The sequence below is a fragment of the Syngnathoides biaculeatus genome, chromosome 14 (assembly GCF_019802595.1).
Source record: "Syngnathoides biaculeatus isolate LvHL_M chromosome 14, ASM1980259v1, whole genome shotgun sequence".
NCBI classification, from domain to species: Eukaryota; Metazoa; Chordata; class Actinopteri; order Syngnathiformes; family Syngnathidae; genus Syngnathoides; species Syngnathoides biaculeatus.
Window position 1 is genome coordinate 11,594,912 of NC_084653.1, and position 23,891 is coordinate 11,618,802.

Here is a 23,891-nt window from a genome sequence, read left to right on the forward strand (position 1 = left end):
AGCTCCTCTGCTCAGTTATCTGATGGTGATAGCTCGCGGGGGGGCGGGGTGGTGCCCACCATAGCCGACGAACGGATGCCGCTATTGGCTGGTGGGATCCATTTAATCAGCCATGACTACTAGAGGATCCACCCCCGTACTCCTCCCCCTCGCCTGCCTGCCCTGACAGCATCCAAACACAGTGTGCAGCCTCTGTTCCAGGGAGAATATCAACTCAGCACAGGGAGGAGAGGATTAACGCCGCCGCACATCTCATCTGCATACGTACTCCGAGGGAGCCGCATGAGGAGCCAAGGCTTATTTTGGTCTAAAACCTTTGTCTCCTCTCACCAGGTCCTCTCTGCGTCTACTATAACAGGACTCTTCTTGGGACTGTGATACTGGGACTCTTCTTATTTGGACTCTTGAGTAATTTCATCCACACCTTATCAACAATAACTTTGATTGGCAGGGACTTGCTTTAGGTCTTAAGGGAGCTTCTTCATGTTTGGACATTGGCGCTATCTCTTCATCTGAGCCGGGAGACGGCCGAGCCTGGGATGCCATCTAAAGAGCCCTATGAGGCTCAAAAGGAGGACAAGTCCCTGGTGCAAAGGGCCAAACGAGAGGCCAATCAAGAAGACATTTTGGCGGCCACTCTGGGGATGAGGATGGGGCCCGAGAAACCTTCGGCCACCTTCTGGCAGCCACTGAAACTCTTCGCCTATTCACAGCTCACTTCTCTTGTCCGTAGAGCCTCGCTGAAGGAAACCGAACGCGTGGCAATATCGGAGAAAGTCCACAACTTTAAGGTGAGAATGGAATGTCAAAGTCAACTTGAAGGGGGTTTCTGTTGCATTTTAAATTAAACACTCAATTCATTTCATCATGTGTGGCCAAAGGGCAGCTTCTCACGCTTCCCCAGAGGGAAATGAGATGAGAGGGAGGGGGAGTTACTGAGTGGGAGATGCGATTAAAAACACAACTGTTTTGGTGTTTCCGATGAAAAGAAAATCTGTGGGGTGCCCTGTGTAGCACCACTGTTAATTTGAGTGCCAGATGGAAAGATTAGGCTGATGGAGTAGGGAAAACGGTGCTTGAGTCCTGTATGTGGTTGTTCCAACGCTTCAGTTTCGGTCTGCTTGGAATAGAGAGCAGGAAGAGAAATGTTAGCTGCAAGGCTTTGAACTGCTGCTGCCCTGTTGCTTCCTTCTTTGTTCCCATGTATTGCTAAATGTTCCTTTTTAACATATCATGAGTAGAGTTCCTGCATTTAAAAGGCCATTAGCAAGAAACCACAACATCCGGGAATAGCCAAAAATGAGCCTTCTGACCTCAAGAGTCAACATTTCTGTTTTTTTCCTCTTACTGATATTCTTCTTTCAAAAACAATCAAATAAACCACACAATTTCCCTCGTTGGATGATGCTGTAAATGATGTGCATTTCCTAAATTAATAACTGCACCTCAGCCAGCTGGCAGTGCAAATATTTGTTTGCCTGGGCCAACTTCAAACTTGCAGTACATAGATTCAAAGCAGATGTTTTGCACTATGTTGTTGTGCGGTCACACGACTTTTTCTCGATGTTCATTTTTCTGCTGAAGCGGCTGTCTGCTCAAACGAAGCCTCGAACTGCCGCTTCTCGCTCTCGGGGTCTTTCCTGATTGGCTGGCTGTTGTTACCTGGTTGGAGTCGGCTGTTTCCATAGCAAATTTTGATTTGCGCTAGCAGATTGTCAAACACCCCCCCCCCCCCACGGTGCCGCCATGGCAAAAGACTTGACACTCATTACAACCGTCACCACGAGGTTCTGTTTGAACTTCATTCGCAGTTGGATCCTCCTTGCCTGCTTTCTATAGCCTTTTATTGAGCTAGAGGAACCATATTTGGTAACTTATTCAAAATGGAGTCTCCATTCCAGAATTGATTTATCACAGGCACATTTTAAATTAAATATCCTAATAGTGTAATTACAAATTAAAATAATTAAATGTAATGATTGTTAAAATGAATAATCAAACAAAGAAATGACTTTAATGAAGTCCAAAAATGAGTGTTTAAACAAATGCTCCAGGGGCAGGTTCCACTGAAGACTCCTGACAAACAAGGGAATGAGATCCATGTGAAACAAAAAGGCAATGGAGGGCGCTCTGTATTTGCGTAATGTATAGTAATCACTATTCTAATATCAGTCATTGTCCTCCTGTGTGCTGCAGGTCCATACCTTCCGCGGGCCTCACTGGTGTGAGCACTGTGCCAGCTTCATGTGGGGGCTGATGGCTCAGGGGGTCAAGTGTGCAGGTACAGTTTTTGAAATGACTTGCGTGTCTCCTCGTTGATTACAAAGTGAGCATTGCTGAATATGGGTTACTTGGTTTTTACTACATCTGGAGCTGGATTATTTCCCTTTTAATCTACAATCCCAACATTGAAAACATTGGATTAGTGGGTCAGAGTGGAACGAGGGCTTCATAGTCATGATGTAACATCAATTGCTCAATGTTTGTGAGCAGGAGTCCATTTGAGAACATCTACTGTACAAGGGACTTTATTTTAAATGCTAAACAAAATTTTATGGTTTTCAACTGCATTAATCTTTACCTTTTTAGTTGCTATTGCTGCATATTTGTGTTTTTATCTGTTTCATCTGCATGTATGATTACTTTTGACATCGTCAGCAAACCAATTAGAATTTTTGAAGTTTTGTTGCCACTTTGTAATCCTGATGAGGTTTCTGTTTAGCTGTAGCTGTTGGAATTTACATCCTTATCCGACACCGGTTTGATGTTTTATTGATGGAACAAAGTGTGTCACACGTACGCTCGGCGTCAGTGGGAGCTATGGCGTTAATTGTTAATGCTTCCCTTTTGAAAGCTGACAGCAACCAAATTAAAGGCGCATATGTTTGGAGTCAGGCTTTCGAGACACTTGTGCTGCCATTCCTTCACAATCCAGTACCAGGACTTGAATCTAGGGCACCAAAATCTCTCATGACGCTCACATTTGCATACCAAAAAAAAAAAAAAAAAAAAAGTACTCCGCCACCCCCTTTCCCCCTTTTGTACAGCTCAATTGTTTTGGCCGAGCGCCAGGGAGCCAGTATTTGCTCGGTGCTTGTTGTGCCACATTTGCTCATCTGCGGACACCCTCACCAAACCACCACCCCTCCCCACCCCCACAGCCTCATCCCATCATGCCCGTGAAGGAAAACAAAGCTGGCATGTCTCTTTAATGAGGTGCCGAGCTCAGAGCGAGGGGAAGCGGCTACGTTTCCGTGCAAATTAAAATGCAACCGCTTCGACCAATCGCCTCGGTCACACAGCTCATCCTTTAATTTGATTAAATCTGAATTATTTATAAAACTCACACCCGCAAAACAAGTACAGGTCAATTGGTGAGAGATAGTCGCCATGAAACATCACCGTTCCAGAGTGAGCTGCAGCCTCCTCGCCATAGCAACCAGCCAAAACTGCTGACAGCAAAGTAAAATTGCATCCCCTGTCTGCTGCTGTTCCTCGGAGGACCGCCACCCCTCACTCGCCCAGCCTGGGACTCTTGGAGACCTTTAATGTGCACACATGGACACAGCCCTTCTCTATTTTACTGCCTGTCAGATACCCTTAAGAGAATCATCTCTTAAGGTAATTACATTTCTGCACCAATGCATATAAACGTTCCTTCCTTTTCTCCTGGGACCCACCTTAATCTAAATAATGTCTCCAGGTTCTGCATGGACTGGGTTGTGTGCTTGAAGGTACAGACTTTAGGAAGGAAAAAAAATTGTGAGTGGGTGGAATTTAAAAAAAAAATTGGATGAAAACCTCTTTGAAATTAGAGAGGACTCAAAAGATCTAAGAGCTGGAGGAGCTGCTCCATTTTAGTCTGCGAAAGTAGGTCTAGTGTAGCCTGCAGCAGCTGAATTGCCGCTTCCGCTGCCATTGTTGCTGCATGAGCTTGGATTTTGAAAAAAAAAAAAAAAAAAAAAGAGCTCAACAGCGGCGGCGCATCGCCTCCACTCCTCATCCTTTTTTAGCATTTTCTAATTTACAACGTGCAGTCGCCTCTCTTACGAAGGCAGGAGTGGAGTCTCTCACGTTGCCTGTTCTCCACTGGTCCCCTGTTCACCCAACAAAGTGGACTCTACAGTTCAGGTCGAACAGTAATACTCTGCTTGAATATAGGAAAATACAACAAATATGGACTCAATTCAAATGAGTTACAGAAGTTAAAAGCTGAAAGCAAAAGTGAAATAAAAACTGAAAACACATTGAAAAGATGCAGCGCAAATGTAATGTACTGAAAAGTTAAATTGAACTGGACTCTGCAAAGCAAATGTTCGGTGCTTGATTTAAAATAATAATAATACAAATTTTAAATCCAGAGTAAAATTATGAATTTTGAACATTTCAATCGGCAGCATGGTGGATCAGCTTGTAAAGTGTTGGCCTCACAGTTCTGAGGTCCCGGGTTCAATCCTGGACCTGCCTGTGTGGAGTTTGCATGTTCTCTCCATGCCTACGTGAGTTTCCTCCGGGAAGTCCATTTTCCTCCCACATCCCAAAAACATGCAACATTAATTGAAAACTCTAAATTGGGCCTCGGTGTGATTGTGAGTCTGGCTGTTTGTCTCTATGTGCCCTGTGATTGGCTGGCAACCAGTTCAGGGTGTACCCCGCTTCCTGCTCGTTGACAGCTGAGATAGCCTCCAGCACTCCCCGCGACCCTCGTGAGGAGAAGTGGAAATGGATGGATGGATGGATGGATGGAACATTTCAATCAGTAATTATTTTGCATGGCATGAGATATAGCTCACGTACCACACTTTGAAAACCACTGGTCTAGACCGATGCAGGAGACTACTTTAATGTATAATAATGATTGAAGGGAAGTGCATGACAAACAGAGGAGGGGCATCATGACATTCCGGGTGTGTATTGATTGAGAAGAGCACAGTAAGTCCTTTGTTTGTATGTTTTTTGCTGGCCTAAACGCATAACATAAGGCAATTATTTCCTGTTGGAATTTGAATCAATACAAAAGCTCCGTAAGGTTGGTGAACTGAAAGAATTCATAAACAATATCTATTGTTTCGCTCGACAATGTCGAGGGCCAAACAAGCATTTCAGTGCTTCTCAAGCCCCATCGATGTCTCCGTTGCAGACTGCGGCGTGAATGTCCACAAACAATGTTTACCTCTGGTCCCCAACAACTGCAAGCCGAGTCTGAGACATATCCGTAAAGTGTACAGTTGCGACCTCACCACCTTGGTGAGTGCCCACAACACAGCGCGGCCCATGGTGGTGGACATGTGCATACGAGAGATTGAGTCAAGAGGTGAGTGTGCTTCGAACGGGTCAGGAGATTTCAAACATTGTTTGGATTATTTCTGTTGACGTTAGAGCGATGATAAAAATATTAGTACTACTTAGATAGCCCATTGATTCTCTCCTCTGTCACGCCACTAAAATTCACCAATGAGAGTCAGCTAAATTACATCATGAGGAATACGTTGCACTCTTTCTTGCAGCCTCAATTGATTGGACCGCACTTAAAATGATGCCCGAGGAGTTCATTGCTCCCTCATTTTCTGCCCCTGACTGACGCCTGGAGCTCAGTTTGATGGGGGTCTTTATTAGCGTACTTAGTGATGCAGAAAACAATTTGCAACTGCCCATTATTTTAGCCTGACATGGACATTATTTATGTATATATTATATGCCTCTCTCTCTCTCTCTCTCTCTCTCTCTTTCTCTCCCCATATATACACATATAACGAAATTTCCCAACTGACCGGTGGTAGAAATACATTTTTCTTAAGCATCTTCTTTGTCCCGCAGGACTGAAGTCTGAAGGTCTGTACAGAATATCAGGATTCAGCGATTCCGTGGAAGAAGTCAAGACGGCGTTCGACAAAGGTTCACTCTTCTATTTGTCCGCTCACGCCACTAAAACTGATTTTGCACGCTTTCCCGTCCTTGAATGAGTGACGACCTTCACTTGAGATTAATTATAAAGTGACACATTTGAAAGGATTAGCAGCGTTCTGGGAATGGCATCAGTGTCCCTCTCATGCGCGAATACCCTGAAGGGGGAGCAGCTCCAAACTATTTTTGTACTCTTTGGAGTAATCATATAGTTCATAATATTTAAAGGCCAGACAATTGTTGGAATATACAGGAGTTCAAGATGTTTTTTGACGATTTTTTTCAATTTAATAGGCATGATATAATTACCAGCGGCACGATGTCCCGGAATTTGTGGAATTTGCATGTTCTCCCCGTGCCTGCATGGCTTTTCTACGGGTACGCCGGTTTCCTCCAACATCCCAAAAACACTCTAAATTACCCTTAGCTGTGATTGTGAGTGCAACAGTTGTCTGTCTCCATGTGCCCTGCAATTGGCTGGCAACCAGTTCAGGGTGTACCCTGCTTACTGGCTCCAGCACTTCCGTGACCCTTGTGAGGATAGGCGGCTAAGAAAATGGATGGGTGGATGGATCGTGCCGTATTTTATACTGTACACTACATCCCATAAAGAAGCATTGTCGCGTTTGTTTTGCCAGCATGGACAATAAAAACCTTGACTGGGGTGCAGTCATGTGCAAAAAAATAACAGTGATGATCCAAGCTCCTCTTTAAAGATCCAATGTGTTGGGCTGTACACTCACAGAAAATGTGGTGTGAATTTTAACTGGAGCAGTGGACTTTCCCAGATCTGCATGTGGTAGATCGTCCATGACAGAGTGTCATTCCAGTTCACGGTGCTGCGATGTTCAGCCTGCCGGCACAAGTAGGCCAAGGCAAGCTCGGCACAGCACACGCAACTGAGGCATAGTGGCAACCAAAGCGTACAGTAGCAGACACTTTGAAAGGATGTACCATCGCCATCAAGACCAACACTTTATTGTGTTTTTTATATGAAAACTGCCAGTACAAGCTGGCTTCTCATCAGGCTTTCTTTCTTTGCCCCCAACCTCATGCCATCCACCCATTGCTCCATTGTACATTCCCACAGCTGGAGAGAAGACAGACATCTCAGTGAAAGCGTACGAGGACATCAACATCATCACGGGTGCTCTGAAGCTCTACCTCCGGGATTTGCCTGTCCCCGTCATCTCGTACAATGCGTACCCCAGGTTCATCGAGGCCGCAAGTGAGTCTCAGACGAAACCGGGGGCCACCGCCAAACTCCAGACTCACCACTGAAGTGTGTGGAGAAATAAATCAAAGAAATAATATCTGACAGCTTTGTGTACTGCAGTATGCATTACCACTCTTCCTTTGAGTGGCTAATTGCTTTCATCACCTCTCAGCAAAGAGCTGCATTGATTTCCTAAATGTGCTCCCATGAGTTGCACCCACTTTAACCATTATTATCGTCTATGTGTCAGAACTCACGGACCAGGACAAGAAGCTTGAAGCTTTCGGAGAGGCGTTGGCTATGCTGCCCTCGTCACACAATGAAACACTCAAGTATCTCATGGCGCACTTAAAAAGGTAAGCAGCTTGAGAATTGAGGAAATCCCCAATACACGTGCAGTTCACTGATGACCATATTGCATGTTTGGTATCTGTTGTCAAACCTTTTTCTCAATATTTGTTGTATGTAATGTTCCTGCTGCCATATTTGCACTTCACCAAATTGTTTAGCCATGTTTTTCCCCACCTGGGAAATAACTTTGCAACCCTTTGTAGTATAAGCAGCTCAGAAAATGGATGGACGGACGATGAAACTTATCACCAGCTAATTGCTCAAAAATTCACCTTGTCATAATTTTTGTGCTTTCTTTCACACCAAGATATACACAAACCATAGCCAAAGCTCTGTCTAGATTGGTGCCAAGGAAGTATGTTGAAGTCGTATATTTTTGCACCGAAAAACAAGCTTTGTATGTCAGGAAGGAGCTAAATGTAGCCTGTTATTAGTTGAAGATATGCTGAGCCTTTGCCTCATGTACACGTGCACTTTAGTTTCATTATTTGTTTGAATCAGATCCCTAAGCCATTGAATTGAATGGTTTCAAAATTATATTTCTATTTTGGGATCATACCCATTGCTATATTTACAGTTTAAACCAATAATATAGGCAATTATAATGATTTTGAGGCAACAGGAGTATATTACTGGCTATTTTTTGCTGAACACAGCACCACGCGGTCCTGACTACACTCTCTTTATTGTTTTACTCGTCTTTTCCAATGGACAACAATTGTGTTGCATCCGAGAACCTCATTGTGATAATTGGACCCACTCATAAAAATAAATAAATATTCAAAATCAAATCAAAATAGGAGATTCAGTGGGTGTTATTCTACATCACTGCAAACTCCAAAATAATATTCCCTTGTAATATGGCAGTTTCTTTATACACAGCCTCCCACAGTTTTTTGTTTTAATTTTTTTTTTTTTTTTTTTTTTACAATACACTTTCCTACGTTACTGGAATTCAGTTGTTAGTGTTCAAATATGATTGCAACATTTTTTTTTTTAAAGAGTGCTTCGTAGCTTGTGTTGTGTGTGTTTTTAAAGCATGTGAGACTGATACATCAAATTCTTTTTTTTTTCATGGTTTATATAGTCTGGATTTTTTGTGAGTAGGTCTGGAACACATCCCAATGTTAAACATGGGTTCACTGTATTGTTACATGAATATATTTTCGATCATAATGATCAAAGCAGAACATTATTATATTCATAGATGGAACATTTTTGATTCAGCAGCTGTTTGCATCTTATTACAGGAAATTAAGTAAGCATACCTAATGTTTTTTCACCAGTGAAGTTAAAGAACCTTGTGACCAGTGAAAGACTTTTTTTTTTTAAACTTTCATATTTCAGGGTGACCCAAAATGAGAAATACAACCTGATGAACGCCGAGAACCTGGCCATCGTTTTCGGACCCACTCTAATGCGAAGCCCGGATCTCGACGCTATGACCGCCCTCAACGACATCCGCTACCAGAGGCAGGTGGTGGAGGTGCTCATTAAAAATGTAGACACGCTCTTCTGAACACACATCAAGACGACAGAGAAGCCCTCAAAACCTGCTTCTTTTTTTTTTTTTTTTTTTTTTTTCAGAAACAACAAAAAGAGGTTTGAGTTAATTTTTAGTTCTGTATAAATGCCACTAGGATTGTATGGCCTCTTTTACCATGCACTAGGTATAGATCAGGAACCTTACACGTTGTACGCTATTGCCTCCCCATTTCTGTCGGGGGATTTATGTGTCAAGCTGACATACCAGCATGCATCAGTACTTTGTAGTCATATCTCAGCATGTGGAAAGATTGTTTCACTGTGATTTATTGCTTTTGTCTGTGTGGTGATAGATGTAGTCCACATTCCCACCTGCCTTCCGTGCAGTCGTTTCTTCAAACTTTGTATAGATTCAACTAAAAATAAGCTACTAATTTTTTTTTTTTTTTGTAGGGGTGTGGGGGATTCTTACAATGTCTTATTTTTTTATTACCTCGTTGAATGAGCCTTTCGGACTTCCCTATCAATGTGTACACACTGTTTCATTTGCCTGACTTATTTGTGAATGAATTTTGTAATGTCATTTGTACACAACATGTGCATGACCAGTTTAATTTATTAAACTGATAAAACACTTCCCTTCGAGTTTAGAGTCTGAATGTGTAAACAAGCAGGTAGGATTTTTGAACAAAGAAAAACCCACAATGGTCACTGAGATTACTTAAAACTACAGAGACTGTAATTTACTCAAATGTACGGGATATGTCAGAAAGGATCTAGGACTGGTGTTACTAAAGATGTATTTCAAACCCCGACTCCCAACTACAAGTTCCTCCCTTCAATCTGGTCCAGACGATGATGAGCACATCGACAATGAAATCCTCCCGAGATGCAACATTCTCACCAAGGCTACTGTTTATTAAATATATTAATGTGTGCAAATCAGTACAAATATTTTGCTAGTCAAAATTGCTTTTAGTTTTGTTTTGACCAAGAATCCTAATGTCATACAAGACCCGTTTAATCACCTTACAAATTCATGGTATTCAGTGAAATCTTTTGATTCAAAGCACAAGGAAAACGTTTTTGCTTATTTATTTGTTTAAATACAAAGAAATCTCAATTTGGAGCTTGTTTTTTTTCATTACACATCAATGAAGCATTAATTGACCTTTTCTTTGGGTGTATCATGTAACCACTTCTCACACAGAAGTGATTGCATGCAACTCTCATTGAAAACAGCTCATTTCTTCACATTATAATAGAAGTAAACAAAATATGTTAGCTGTGGTTTGTGTGTGTTGTGGTTGGGTGCGGGGTGACCTTGACATAGGCACCGTTTGTCCTTAGTTGTGCATAATTATTGGCAATGACAGGTTGTCCCTGAAAGCGTCACATCACGTGACTGTGCCTAAAGTCCTCCGTCAATGCTTCATTCTCAGTAATTCAGTGTGAAACTAAAACCAGCCGACATCATTTAATGTATGCATGGTTTCCATGAGGAGTAATGCCACATAGCCGCATCAAATATCCTTAAATAGATGCTTCTATATATTTTTTTTCTTTTGTGACATTTGAAATGATAAAAAAGACTAACAAAGGGTTTTGATGGCAAAATAATTTACAAATACACGAGAAATGTGCCACGAGCAACTCTGACTCACCGCATGATCACGTTAAACCTCAGCGGCTTTTTTACATGGCATTCGCCATTCACTCCACGAAGGGCGTCGTCTCATCCCAGGATCGTCTCATGATGACACATATTGTTTTTACCATACACGTACATACTCTGTTCAAGTGTTCAACTCCTCACTTGTGGCCTCGATGAATCTGGGGTAAACCTCTGACTTCCAACATATTGGCATTTCTCTTCCTCATCATTTACGTGACAAACTGAGATTCGCTTTCTAATCTTTATCTACTAGTCAAAAACTGTGTTGATTCTCAAATCCAAAGCGATGTAACCCCACCATCTAGAGGGATATGTTGGGCATTACAGTTGTTTACAAACCTGGATTTCCCAGACAAGCTGAGTAAGAGCCTCTTCCATGGCTACCTGTGGAAGTATGAGATAGGAGTGAGTCGATCAATTTACTATTTTTTTTAGAAACGAGCCATCATTTTTTTTGTTTTAGTTTTTGTTTCAACTTTCAGCACACAATTGAGATATTGCTGTACCGTGGTTGTGAACTCAACATATTTTACAAAAAGCAGCAGTTTTCCAAAGAATTCATCACAAAGAGGCTTTAAGCTGTTTAATGCTGCTACCAGTTTAAGTTCAGCATTAAACTAAACACGAAAAAAGAGAATTACACTTTGTCTTTGAAAACAAGCGAACAGCTTCTGCTAGCTTAATGAAATTGTGGTGCATTGACCCTTCAAGCAGGGGTTTGAACACAAACAATGGAGCAACTACATGTAGACAGACAGTGTAACAGTCTTTGAAAGGTCTTCTAAGACAAACAGAACAGTCTGGTTGCAATTGATTCAATACCTTGGGAATGAAATGTTTTGGATAAATGAGGACATTCACACACAGTACACACAGTCAAATATTCTTTATAACAACTAATATTAGTTCCTCGGACTCATGTAGGACAACATGGGCCCATTTGATAGAGCAGCATTCCACTGATGCAATATCACAATTAAATTGTGTATTTTTCATTCAATTCATCTATTTATATTATATGCTGGCGTTAAAACGTGAGCGACAAAAGTGAGTATACCACAAAGCGAAACAGTCAAATTTGCGCCTAATTAGGTATTGCCTCTCTCAAGTGTAACATTACTTGTCTCAAGCGTGAATATGGAGAAAATGTGTTAAATTTGATGTTGCCACACTCATTCTGATCACTTTCTTTGCTTGTATAGTTGTACCTTTGTCATATTCAGAGCTTCTTTCATTGTTATTTTTCCTTCATGTCTGTCTGTTCCACTGTTTTTTTTTGTTTGTTTTTTGTCCCCCCCCTCCCCCCCCCCATACCACAAAGCAACCAGGACGCAATCAGTGCTTGACATCCAATCAGTCAGCCATCAGCTTCGTTTAACACGAGCCAAACCCACTCTTGTCTCCTGGTGATTGCGCGACGGAAAAATTGGATTTCCATCCAAGCGTTTAGCAATCCCCCCAAATCTATCATGGCGTCATCTCCAAGCCGCCATCGAGCTTCTCATCACTGGGTCAGATGGTGCGATAAGCTCGCGGTTGGCCGCTGCATTGGATGTCCCCCATTGTCATTAATGAGAGTTCATTTCAAGAGCTGTGATCCGTGAGATAAGTGACCTTTGTGTGTTTGTGTGTTCTCCCTCATGCACAAGGTTGTGCTGAATATATTCACAAATGCTCTTTATTCTCTTTCGACGGCTGCACATTGCCCCTCTCGTTTCCATAGCACGTACACACGCTCCTGTTATTTCTCATTATGCATGTGCATTTTGTAGTATTATATGCTTTCCTATTTTACTGTTCTTGCCACACAGGCGTTACACATTACGGTAATTCATATTCAATGACTCCCTGCAGATGTTTGAATGGAAACTACACGTGCATTGTATAGGTAAGTATTATAGGTCAGATGACAAAAATGTTATGGAGTCAGTTAAAATTCATAGCGAGTTCATCAGTCGGCATTGCTCCATTCACGACTATCAAGTTACCCACAAAGCCATGCCGTGTCTAGTGGAAGTTTCCTAAATTATCGACGTAGTTATTGGCATAAAATGCGTAGTGCGGAGTAAGCTGGTTCAGCTCGCCATCTGCAAGTGTCTTTAAAAAGTCAAGCCATCGCTTTTTACCCATTTTATTCATACCACATAGAGTTGATGTAGACACGCACTAATTAGCTGCAAAAGAAAATATGTATTTATTTTGCATACAATAAAAATGATTTTGGTACTACAACCTGTGCTTAAAAATGAGATCTTTCACGTTTTATAATGACTGCGACATTGATGCTAGTTTTGTCAGCACCTGTATGGTGTTTCGTATTGTGTGTTAGCATTAAGCTAGTAGATATTTCCCAAGTGTTAACGTGGTTTACTAAAATATGCAATGTGTGATTCTATTTGTTTTATGTCTAGTTCTGAAATCAAATTTAACTGGGAGGGACATGAAATTGCTAGAAGCCTTTTTGAAGAACTGTTCGTTCTGTCAAACTGCTGCTTGTGGGGAGGTTTAGCACTTGTAAGTTGAGCTCGCAACTCAAAACATAAATATTGTTTGGTTCACATCTTGAAAAACTTGTAAAGTGAGTAACTCATAGTTCATTATATTACCTATAGGAATATCCAAAATGTTCTCTTTATTGGTAGTTTTACACCTGGTGCTCAGAAAAAGGGAATTTGAAAGGTTAAACAAAATTCAATGCATGTTTTATATACCAATGAAGTGTACTGGTGTTAATTAAAAATTGCAGGAAATAAATTTTTTTTTTAATTAAAAAGCTGAAAGTGCAGCAATAGCGCTGTGAGTTAACGTTTTTTTTTATATAAAAATAAACATCATTTAGCAGATTCAGTGGTGGTTTGTCTTATGATATGGAAGACTAGGAAACGATCGCGTGAATTTGAAAAGTGCGGGCAGGACTTGGAGCAAATCTCTCTTAATTCAGACGTCGCCAAAATGGTGATTTGAACCTAAGTGAGATGAACGAGGCCAGCGCTTGAGCGAGTGCTTGATTGAACGTGCAGTGGCTGCGAGGATATTGAGTTGACTGACCCGTCACGGCAGCGCCGGCATGGCGGGCGAGTGCAGGAGGCGGGACTCTTACAATACAAAATGTGCGAGGGGAGATGTTTTTTTAACCGTATTATTTTTTAGATAGCTTTCATTTCAAAATAATTTAAAAGCACTTAAATACCTGAAATGTACATCTGTGACTTCTGTGAAAAATGCTAACTATATATAGAAAATCCATCGATTTGTACATCTGTCTAGCCAGTTAGCTAGCTAGCTTTCCATCTAACTATGGTAACCATTGTTTTGTCCAATCAGATTTCAGCTTGTGTTGCCATGTCATTCTCATCGCTAGCAGATATAACTTTAACTATAGAGGTCGTGCACGTGATGTCACCATTTTCACAGCGCCATATTGGTGGTCAAAAAGAGCCGCTCAACAGAGTGGGGGGACATTGAACCGGAGCACAATGTTCGCAATGCCCGAGACTTGTTGTGCTGTTGGTTGTTACAACAGACGAGACAGATATACAAAGAGATCATTCTATGGAATACAAGAAAAGACAAGAAAAGATCGATGGATTTCGGCAATTAAACGTGATGGATGGTGCACAACCAAATACACACGACTGTGTAGCGATCATTTCATTACAGGTATGAATTATTCTTCTCAATCTCAAATTCCCAAGAAGTATTTATAATGCCAAGTTGGCTCATTTGAGAACAATGCGTTTAAAAAAAAAAACGACAGGGAGTCGTACATGAAGCGTGTTGCAGCCACACGTTAATCTTAAGTAAACCACTCCCTGACAGAATTTTTTCTAATATACATTGTTTTCAAATGAGTCCAATGCGTATTAAAAAAAAAAAAAACCTCGGTCACACAGAGGTTTACGTAGGTTAACGTGTGGCCGCAACACACGTCCGTTTATGGGGGCTGAAGCCTATCCCAGCAGTTTTTTTTTTTTTAAATACACATTGGACTCATTTGAGAACAATGCATATTTAAAAAAAAAAAAGTATGTCACGGAGAGGTTTATTGAAGTTTAACGTGTTGCCGCAACACACTTCGTGTACGGAGGAGCCGACCAATCATAGTTAATGAATGCGAGTTTGTGTAAAACCAGGGGTCATTAATTTATTATTATTATTATTATTGGTATTTGCATTGAAAAAATCCGACTGCCACCATCCCTATGTGGGATTTATTCTTGATTAAAAACAGATCCAGCAACAAAATATTTGTATGCGTCCAGACTTTTCTACGCTTTCAAACTATCTAAATCTTGACGAATTACTCACCAAATACATGTGTAGATCCAGTTGTTTAAAACTAGCGGAAGCGAATGAAAAGTCCACTTTCTTATCTGGGAAAACATCGACTTCGCCATTAAATATGGGTCCTCTATGCCAGTGATTCCCAAACAGTGTGCCGGGGTACATTAGTGTGCCGTGAGCGCTCTTCAGGTGTGCCGTGGGAAGTTATCCAATTTTATGTAATTCCTAAAAAAAACATTTATTCCAAGAAATAATGTATCTTTTTTCATCTATTTATGCCAGTGAGGCACAATGACAGACAGAACAAAAAAAATCCTCTTCTATTAGATGGCAGGAAGTACATACAGTAATTAATCGATCAATTTTTGGTGACATTTACTTTTGTTGCTGTGCCGTGGGATTTTTCAGCTGTAAAATATGTGCCTTGGCTCTATAAAGGTTGGAAATCATTGCTCTCTGCCAAGTGTCTCTCATTTTTCCACGTACCTTCGTTTATTATCACCTTCTAAATGTTTAACGGTATCGGACAAAACTCTGGGCGTCGTGCTATAAGAGTATTTTCGTGCTGTCTCCAACCGGCTTAGCATTGAAGAATGCTCTTTTAGACCGGCAATATAGCCAGTCACGTGACTTCGGTGAGATAAGTGCACGAGCTCCATATTGTGATTTGTCCATGCTGTGATCTTCATCCAATCACATTTAAAATTAATCCTCATACCCTCAATGATGTCGGCCTTTTTTCAAACTCTGATTGGTTGATCAGAGCAAAATTTGTTTCAGCCAACTTTGACGAGCTAAACACTTTTGGGGCGATCTTTATACATGACTAATCAGCATATTTGGAAAGAATGATATTTTCCAATTTCAAAATTTGATGTAGATGTCAGGTTATTGGATAAATATTACTTGCGAAGTGTCCTAGATGATGAAAACAGCACATTTTTGTGCTGCTGTTGCTTTGTAATCATATTCACGTTTTTTTTTATAATTGTAACATGATAGTATTAAGAGGTGGATTAAACCGGCTATGTCCCTATTGGAAGCCCACAGAATCAAATGCACGGCCGTCAGTGATAAAGTCAAACTCAAGTCACAATGTGACACAGTTGCACACTTATCAAAAAATAAATATTAATAAATATTAATCATTTTTCATTTGTTCTGTTTCAGTGGGATAAGTCTGGCGTGCGATGTCATTGCACTCATTGATCGCATCTCATTGAAGTCGCACGCTGGCCGTCAAGTTTGCGGCCAGTGACGCGCATTGCCACGTATGCCGGTCTTTTAGTGACAGATTACTGTGGCACGTTAATCTCGTAAAGCGCTACATAGACTGTGTCCCTCTTGAGTCCCGAGCGTTGGCAGCCATTCACTCGGCCGTCAGCTGCGCGACAGAAACAACGCGGCGGCTGCCAAGAGTGAACTTGCACAAGGTACTCCATGTGCACTGAGTCATTCGCCAGTTCTGAAATAATGTTTTACTTAGGTCCAACCTTTGCAACTGTATCGTGGTCCAGAGGCGACGTGCAGAAGTTCTGGAGGACTTCTGGGGGATTGGATTGATTGAGAACAATGACTGTCTTGTCTCTCATTTTTTACCTAACCATTCTGACAGGTAAGAACTAACAGAAAACTGAATGGATTGCAACTTTTGTTGGTGTTTCTTTTCATCTCAAAAACACATCATTTTTTTAATACATATGCAAAGAGACTGCCGGGTAACTGCAACTTGACCCAAATCCAAATTAATTAGAAATGCCGATATTTGAGTGACAAGAGCACGTGCACATTTCCTCATTTGACTTTTCGTCTTTTTCCCATTTGTCAGCACGCCTCAGTCGCTGCATGATTACCGCTACCAGGCGGTTCCATAATAGTTTACACTTCTTTGTAAAATGACCTTCGCATCAAGGTCATCTGACAAATAAAAATGGACCTTTCCACTGACATTGGCGTGGAGGAGAATGATTTCAATAAATATTCCTGATTCCCTACTTGCTTTATTCAGCCAATTCTCGCCTTCCACTGATTCGAACCAATTCTAACTACTCCGTGTTTAACTCATTCAGGGATCAATTAAATAGCAACTTTTCTTATAATTCTATATTTTCCATGAAAAAAAATATTGAAATGAATGGAGACATGTTCCATATTCAACGAGGCGAAAGGCCAATTCGCACATCTGCCTCACAGTTCTGAGGACCCGGGTTCAAATGCTGCCTTGCCTGTGTAGAATTTGGATGTTTGCCCCATGCCTATGTGAGTTTTCCATGAGTATTCCGGTTTATTTGTTTATTCACATCCCAAAAACAATCATGGTAGGTTAATTGTCTGTAGGTGTGACTGTGAGTGTGAATGTTTCTCTCTATGTGCCCTGCGAGTAAGATGGGATTGGCTCCAGCACTCCCGTCACCCTAGTGAGGATAAACAGTATGGAAAAAGTGGATGGCGGGACTCTACAGTACTTCCATACCTTACAATTCATTCAACTGATTCAAACCATTCCATCTTCAAATTGTTCATTTACTTCCCACTAAACAGCAACGTAACATTCAATAAATGTCATGTTATTTATTATTTGGGGGGAGTGTGCGCACAAGTTCGTGTCAACTGCAACACTTTGTCAGTCACACCTTCTGCCTCTGATTGGTTGCTTTTTTTCCCTCAGGCGTGGTGATTTGTTTCAAATCAAATTGGAGGCACAATCTGGAGCCAGAGATGTTTGACTTTTTTTTCCACAAATCATTTTAGTCATGTACTACTGACAGTATTAAAAGTATGACAATAAGTATTTTTGTTTTTTTTTATGGTAAAGTCCCCTTTAAGAGACACTTTTTATATTTACCTCATTCCACATCTCTTGAACAATTCAAACCATTCCAATTTCAAGTGTGACAATATCCTAGCTAAGCACAAGTTTTTACAGTACTAACAATTTCTCAAAAAAAAAAACACATTTCTCCAGTTGCCGTGTTACTTCACTAATCCAGCTCAAATAATTTTTTAAAGTGTCAGGAAATGTTTTAATGTAAGGTTTTCGTCATCATCCTCTGTCCTTCCACATACAGTATACATATTTTTCTACTACGGTGCACACAAAAGCTACCCACACGTAGTACAAGCGTCTGCCTGACACTTGTCACGTCTATTTTCGTCACATTCATAAGGCACCATAATCACTTTCCGACACGATTCCAAGCAACCCCCACACGAGAGTCACCACGCTGTTAAAAATTGCTACTGGTAATCCCTTTATAAACAAGCCCATGAGTGCCCCCCGTGTGCTTTCTTTCTTCTGGAGCTGCCACCTGGGCTTCTGATGATGAAACCCGCCTGGTCAAAACCCTCTTCACTGGTTACAACAAGGTGGTCCGGCCCGTCAGTCACTTCAAGGACCCGGTGGTTGTCACGGTGGGCCTGCAGCTAATCCAACTGATCAGTGTGGTAAGATTTCAGGACACACACACACACACACACACACACAAAGAGATTCTCCATCTTATCAGCTCTCTGAACACATTTGTAACATCCACAGGACGAAGTCAACCAAATTGTCAGCAGCAACGTGCGACTCAAACAGGTTTGAAAATTTCCTTTGCTTATAAATCTTGCGAGATGCATTATACAGTGAAGAAAATAAGTATTTGAACACCCTGCTATATTGCAAGTTCTCCCACTTAGAAATCATGGAGGGGTCTGACATTTTCATCGTAGGGGGCATGTCTACTGTGAGAGAGATCATCTAAAAAGAAAAATCCAGAAATCACAATGTATTGTTTTTTTTAACTATTTATTTGTGTGATAAGAGGCCCCGTAGCTGAGTGGTTAGAGCACTGGTTTGATAAACCAGGGGTTGTGGGTTCGTATCCCACTGGGGCCTCCACTCCCTGAGAAGGGTTGCGTCAGGAAGGGCATCCGGCGTAAAAATTGTGCCAAACATATGTGCGTTCATCTGAGATGACACGCTGTGGCGACCCCGAAAGGGACAAGCCGAAAGAAACTTACTATTTGTGTGATACAGCTGCAAATAACTATTTGAACACCTGAGAAAACCAATGTTAACATTTGGTACAGTAGCCTTTGTTTGCAATTACAACGGTCAAACGTTTCCTGTAGTTGTTCACCAGGTTTGCACACACTGCAGGAGGGATTTTGTCCACGCCTCCAGAAAGACCTTCTCTAGATCAGGGAGGTTTCTGGGATATCGGTGAGAAACACGGAATTTCGGCTCCCTCCAAAGATTTTATATTGGGTTTAGGTCTGGAGACTGGCTAGGCCACACCAGAACCTTGATATGCTTCTTATGGAGCCAGTCCTTGGTTTTCCTGGCTGTGTGCTTCGAGTCATTGTCATGTTGAAAGACCCAGCCACGACCCATCTTCAATGCTCTGACTGAGGGAAAGAGGTTGTTCCCCAAAATCTCACAATACATGGCTGTGGTCATCCTCTCCTTAATATAGTGCAGTCGTCCTGTCCCATGTGCAGAAAAACACCCCCATAGCATAATGGCCATTGTCTCTCGGTGCTTTTTGCAGCAATGGAAAGATGTCAATTTACAGTGGAACCCGGAGGATTATGGCGGGATCAGAAAGATCAGAATTCCCTCCACTGACATTTGGCGGCCCGATCTGGTGCTCTACAACAAGTATGTCATGAGGCCTTCTTTGATTCTCTTCGTGTCTGCTATTTGTGATCTACAGCAAGCTGAGTGGTCTCCTCAAAACAAGCAAAACACCTGTTTTCACACTTTCCATACACTTGGGTCAGGTTTCATCGAGCTAAATATAGATTGTACTGTTGAACATTTGCACAAACAAACACACACTCCATATGCTTGTCTTACACGTAGCGCTATTTGCTGGGCTTGTCCTGGAGCGCCACTGTCACCTTGCGTTCTCATTGAAAATAACCGTGTTGACACCGGCGGTTTTTTTTTTGTGTGTGTGTGCCCGCAGCGCCGATGGTGACTTTGCCATTGTGCATGAGACCAAAGTGCTGCTAGAGCACACGGGCCTGATCACGTGGAACCCTCCCGCCATCTTCAAGAGCTACTGTGAGATCATTGTGCTGCACTTCCCCTTTGACCTGCAGAACTGCAGCATGAAGCTCGGCACGTGGACCTACGACGGGAACTTGGTTGTCGTCAATCCTGTAATTCTTTGTTTTTCAATTACAATGTAATTTTTAAAAAAAAGCAAAAGTCAAAATATACTCAGTAAGATTTTGCGTTTTTGCAACGTATGTTTAATTTGTTCCATGAGCACACTCGTATCTCAAAACACTCGTATCTCAAATCACCTTTCCCCACTTAAACGGAAATCCCATTAATCTATTCTAGCCTCCCCAAAAAAAGCAATGGAATTTTTTTTTAACTCTATTTGTTTATAAAGAAAAATAAACCAGCAATGGCATAAATAAATAAATAATGAAATTTTAATTCAATTCACTGGATATTGTGCTGCTCCTGCTGATGTGCGTATCCGTGTTGGATGAAGGAGTAGCACAAGAAACTAAAGCTTAATTGAAATACAACACGCTGTTTATAGAACACCGTGTTCGCAGTAGGAATTCATTCATAGCAGCCATCAGTCATTTGAGTTCCTCTTAAAACATCTGAAGGATCGTTGGCTTGATGTGCCGACACTCGAGCTGAGTCTCTTTGGCACTTTCATCGAGTTTCCATTTACATGGTTAGGGCTTCATTACGATCATATCTAAACTGTAAAAAAAAAAAAAAAATAAATGTTGAATGCCAAAAACATCTGTGGACTTTCGCTGTTTACAAGTACATCTTTTAGTGACATTTTGAGGCACTAAATATTAGATGGTTATTTGCAACTGCGAATGGTTGTTTTTTTCTATGTGCCCTGCGATTGGCTGGCGACCAGTTCACGATGTACCCCACCTCCTGTCCAATGATGGCAGGGATAAGCTCCAGCACTCCCGTAACCCTTGTGAGGAAAGGTGTCACAGACAATGGATGGATGGATGTATAATTCAGTGGGCTTTAAATTTAGTTTGACATTAAATATTAACTGTGATTGGCAATAAAGAGATTGAACCTGCTTTTATGAAGAGTAGTTGACTAAGTGCCTAAATGCATATGGCTAACAACAATACCATGAATATCATCATCCCACATTGTTTCTTTGTTTCTCCAGGACAGCAATCGTCCCGATTTAAGTAACTTCATGGAGAGTGGGGAGTGGGTGATGAAAGACTTTCGCAGCTGGAAGCATTGGGTGTACTACGCTTGCTGCCCAGACACCCCCTACCTGGACATCACCTACCATTTCCTCATGCTACGCCTCCCACTCTACTTCATCGTTAACGTCATCATCCCGTGCATGCTCTTCTCCTTCCTGACAGGGCTGGTCTTCTATCTGCCCACAGACTCTGGTAAGCCGCTTCGGTGTTCTACACACTTTACTGAAGAAAGCTTTTGATGCAATATTTTTGCTATCCGTTCCATTCGGGCTCTCTCAAAATATTTATATGGTCAACTGTTTTTATTGTTTGCAAAGTTTTTTTGAAGACCTTAAAAAGATCTGAGAACTGCAATTGTTATTAAAAACATGCCAAGGGTGTCTTTGAATCGAATATTTCTGTCTCGCAGATATATCTTATTGTACTGGTGGACTGGCGCGTAAACCTTGAGATGGAGTGGGGATTATAGTACTTTACAGTGAAATATGAGCAGCCAACGATAAAAAGTTTATAGATGCTTTTACGTGCCACAAAATGATGCCCAAGTACTACTTTTATATCAGCAGGGCTGGATTCTGCCCGAAAGAGGCCTTTTCCCTCACTGCAACCTACAGCAATTCCTTGGCACTAATATGCCACCAGATAGCTCCAATACATACATACATACATACATTTTCTTACCCGCTTGTCCTCACAAGGGTTGCAGGGAGTGCTGGACCCTATCCCAGCTGTCAACGGGCAGGAGGCGGGGTACACCCTGAAGTGGTTGCCAGTCAATCGCAGGGCACATAGAGACAAATAGTCGCACTCACAGTCACACCTAGGGGCTATTTAGGGTGTCCAATTAATGTTGCATGTTTTGGGGATGTGGGAGGAAATCAGAGTGCACAGAGAAACCCCACGAAGGCACGGGGAGAACCTGCAAACTTCACACAGGTGGGTCCAACATTGAACCCGGGACCTCAGAACTGCGCGGCCATCGCTTTCCAGCTGATCCACCGTGGCGCTGGTGCCAATACACTGCTTTTATATTAAATAAGGCTTTGATGTTGTGGCATTTTAGTTTGTTTCAGAAAGAGCAAAGCAACAGAGTGGTTGCAATATAGTTTTAAAAAAAAAATCCGTCATGTCAAACTTAAATACTTAGACTACTCACTGCAAGGCTTGGATAAAACGTATCATTTGATGCCTTGTTGGTAAAATCAGCATCCTTAGCGCAACCAAATATGCCAGCCCGAGGTCTCCCCGACCACTATGCAAACAGCTCTGCTCCTACGCACATCTGGCCTCGTTCCCACTGTGTACAGTGTGTCTGGCTCATTACCGAGCGTCCCTCTGTGCTGTCATGTCTGAAAGCAAGCCTTCGCTCTAATGTATAATACATCACTTGTGCCCTGTTTCTAAAGTCGCTTCTGCCAAAATACACGCCGGCATAACTGCCAGGCAATGGGGAACAGCCTGCTTTGCAATTGACCACTAATAAATTGGACTCAATCTAACAGCGTTTTATTTCAAGTGGTCACAATTGATTTAAGCATTAACAGGAGTACCACAGAATTAGCATTTTCAATCTAAATCAGAAAAAAAAACATTGCGTTCCTTATTCAGGCCAAATACAGACTTTGTGGTGTGAAACTGTGGAACACTGTGAACGACCAATTAAAGCAGTTCACAGACATATATAAAATAATGCAAACACATGATACACACGCGTGATGGTAACTGGGAAAGGAGTGAAAAATCAAATATGTCAAATATTATATTTTAAAGGACTGGGGCATGACAGTCCCCCCCCCCCCATGTTTTTCCCTGTGAGATGATGGAGATGGCTTTTCGTGTGGTCCAGGTGAGAAGATGACCCTGAGCATTTCTGTCCTCCTGTCTCTGACCGTCTTCCTGCTGGTCATCGTGGAGCTGATCCCGTCGACCTCCAGCGCCGTCCCACTAATTGGGAAGTACATGCTCTTCACCATGGTCTTCGTCATCGCCTCCATCATCATCACCGTCATTGTCATCAACACTCACCACCGATCACCGAGCACCCACACCATGCCCGAATGGGTGCGAAAGGTCAGCGGATGACTGTATATTGTGTAGAATTGGAATATTTCTTTGTGCAATATGTATGTGCAGATTGGTACAGGCGGCTAACTTTCTTTCCTTTTGCTACACTGCCATCTAGTGGATGAATGGACGGATGTATGGATGAATGAATGGATGGATACAAAATATTGTGATCCCAGACTAACATCATGTATCTCTTTTATTTGGCGGGGGGAGCAGATTTTCATCGAAACAATCCCCAACATTATGTTCTTTTCAACGATGAAACGTCCCGGGAAGGAAAAGCCAGTCAAAAACATCTACGGCGGGGACTTTGACATCTCCGACATCTCTGGCAACCAGGCTTCTGCTGTGGCCTACCAGTCACCCATAACCAAAAACCCAGACGTCCGCAGTGCCATCGAGGGAGTGAAGTACATCGCGGAGACGATGAAATCGGATGAAGAATCCAACAACGTAATAGAAACGTTGGTCTTATTAACATCGTTCTGCACTGTGGCCCATGTTACGTGGATGACAGGTGTCCTGTATTCTTTTCATCCAGGCTGCTGAGGAGTGGAAGTTTGTGGCGATGGTGTTGGATCACATCCTCTTGTGCGTCTTCATGGCTGTGTGTCTCATCGGCACGTTAGGCGTGTTTGCTGGACGTCTCATTGAGCTGAGTATGCTCTAGCGGACCGATTCTTTTAACTTTTTACACCAAGT

The 23,891-nt window shown here is 41.9% G+C and overlaps 2 protein-coding genes across 2 annotated transcripts; both read left to right on the forward strand.

The window, feature by feature from the left end:
• Positions 1–213: 213 nt before the first annotated feature.
• chn1 (chimerin 1) lies at positions 214–9,586 on the forward strand. Its single transcript, XM_061841365.1, has 7 exons — positions 214–791; positions 2,197–2,281; positions 5,141–5,314; positions 5,818–5,895; positions 6,995–7,132; positions 7,371–7,476; positions 8,819–9,586. Exons 1-7 carry the CDS (start codon positions 540–542, stop codon positions 8,988–8,990), a joined length of 1,005 nt encoding a protein of 334 aa, XP_061697349.1. The 5' UTR covers positions 214–539; the 3' UTR covers positions 8,991–9,586.
• Positions 9,587–16,277: 6,691 nt separating this feature from the next.
• On the forward strand, positions 16,278–23,859 carry LOC133512111 (acetylcholine receptor subunit alpha). The gene is made up of 10 exons (XM_061841419.1): positions 16,278–16,348; positions 16,433–16,530; positions 18,217–18,359; positions 18,451–18,495; positions 19,451–19,560; positions 19,871–20,066; positions 21,077–21,314; positions 22,969–23,192; positions 23,406–23,642; positions 23,731–23,859. The coding sequence occupies exons 2-10, from the start codon at positions 16,488–16,490 to the stop codon at positions 23,857–23,859; spliced, it is 1,365 nt and encodes a 454-aa protein (XP_061697403.1). The 5' UTR covers positions 16,278–16,348; positions 16,433–16,487.
• The last annotated feature ends 32 nt before the right edge of the window (positions 23,860–23,891 follow it).

What these genes read in the sequence shown, in the direction of transcription:
- chn1 (XM_061841365.1), top strand. Translation starts at nt 540, where the DNA reads ATGCCATCTAAAGAGCCCTATGAGGCTCAAAAGGAGGACAAGTCCCTG. An exon ending in AGAAAGTCCACAACTTTAAG is followed by an intron (nt 792 to 2,196) that starts GTGAGAATGGAA and finishes TGTGTGCTGCAG; the next exon opens with GTCCATACCTTCCGCGGGCC. An exon ending in CAAGACGGCGTTCGACAAAG is followed by an intron (nt 5,896 to 6,994) that starts GTTCACTCTTCT and finishes ACATTCCCACAG; the next exon opens with CTGGAGAGAAGACAGACATC.
- LOC133512111 (XM_061841419.1), top strand. Translation starts at nt 16,488, where the DNA reads ATGACTGTCTTGTCTCTCATTTTTTACCTAACCATTCTGACAG. An exon ending in TAATCCAACTGATCAGTGTG is followed by an intron (nt 18,360 to 18,450) that starts GTAAGATTTCAG and finishes TAACATCCACAG; the next exon opens with GACGAAGTCAACCAAATTGT. An exon ending in GCAACGTGCGACTCAAACAG is followed by an intron (nt 18,496 to 19,450) that starts GTTTGAAAATTT and finishes TGCTTTTTGCAG; the next exon opens with CAATGGAAAGATGTCAATTT.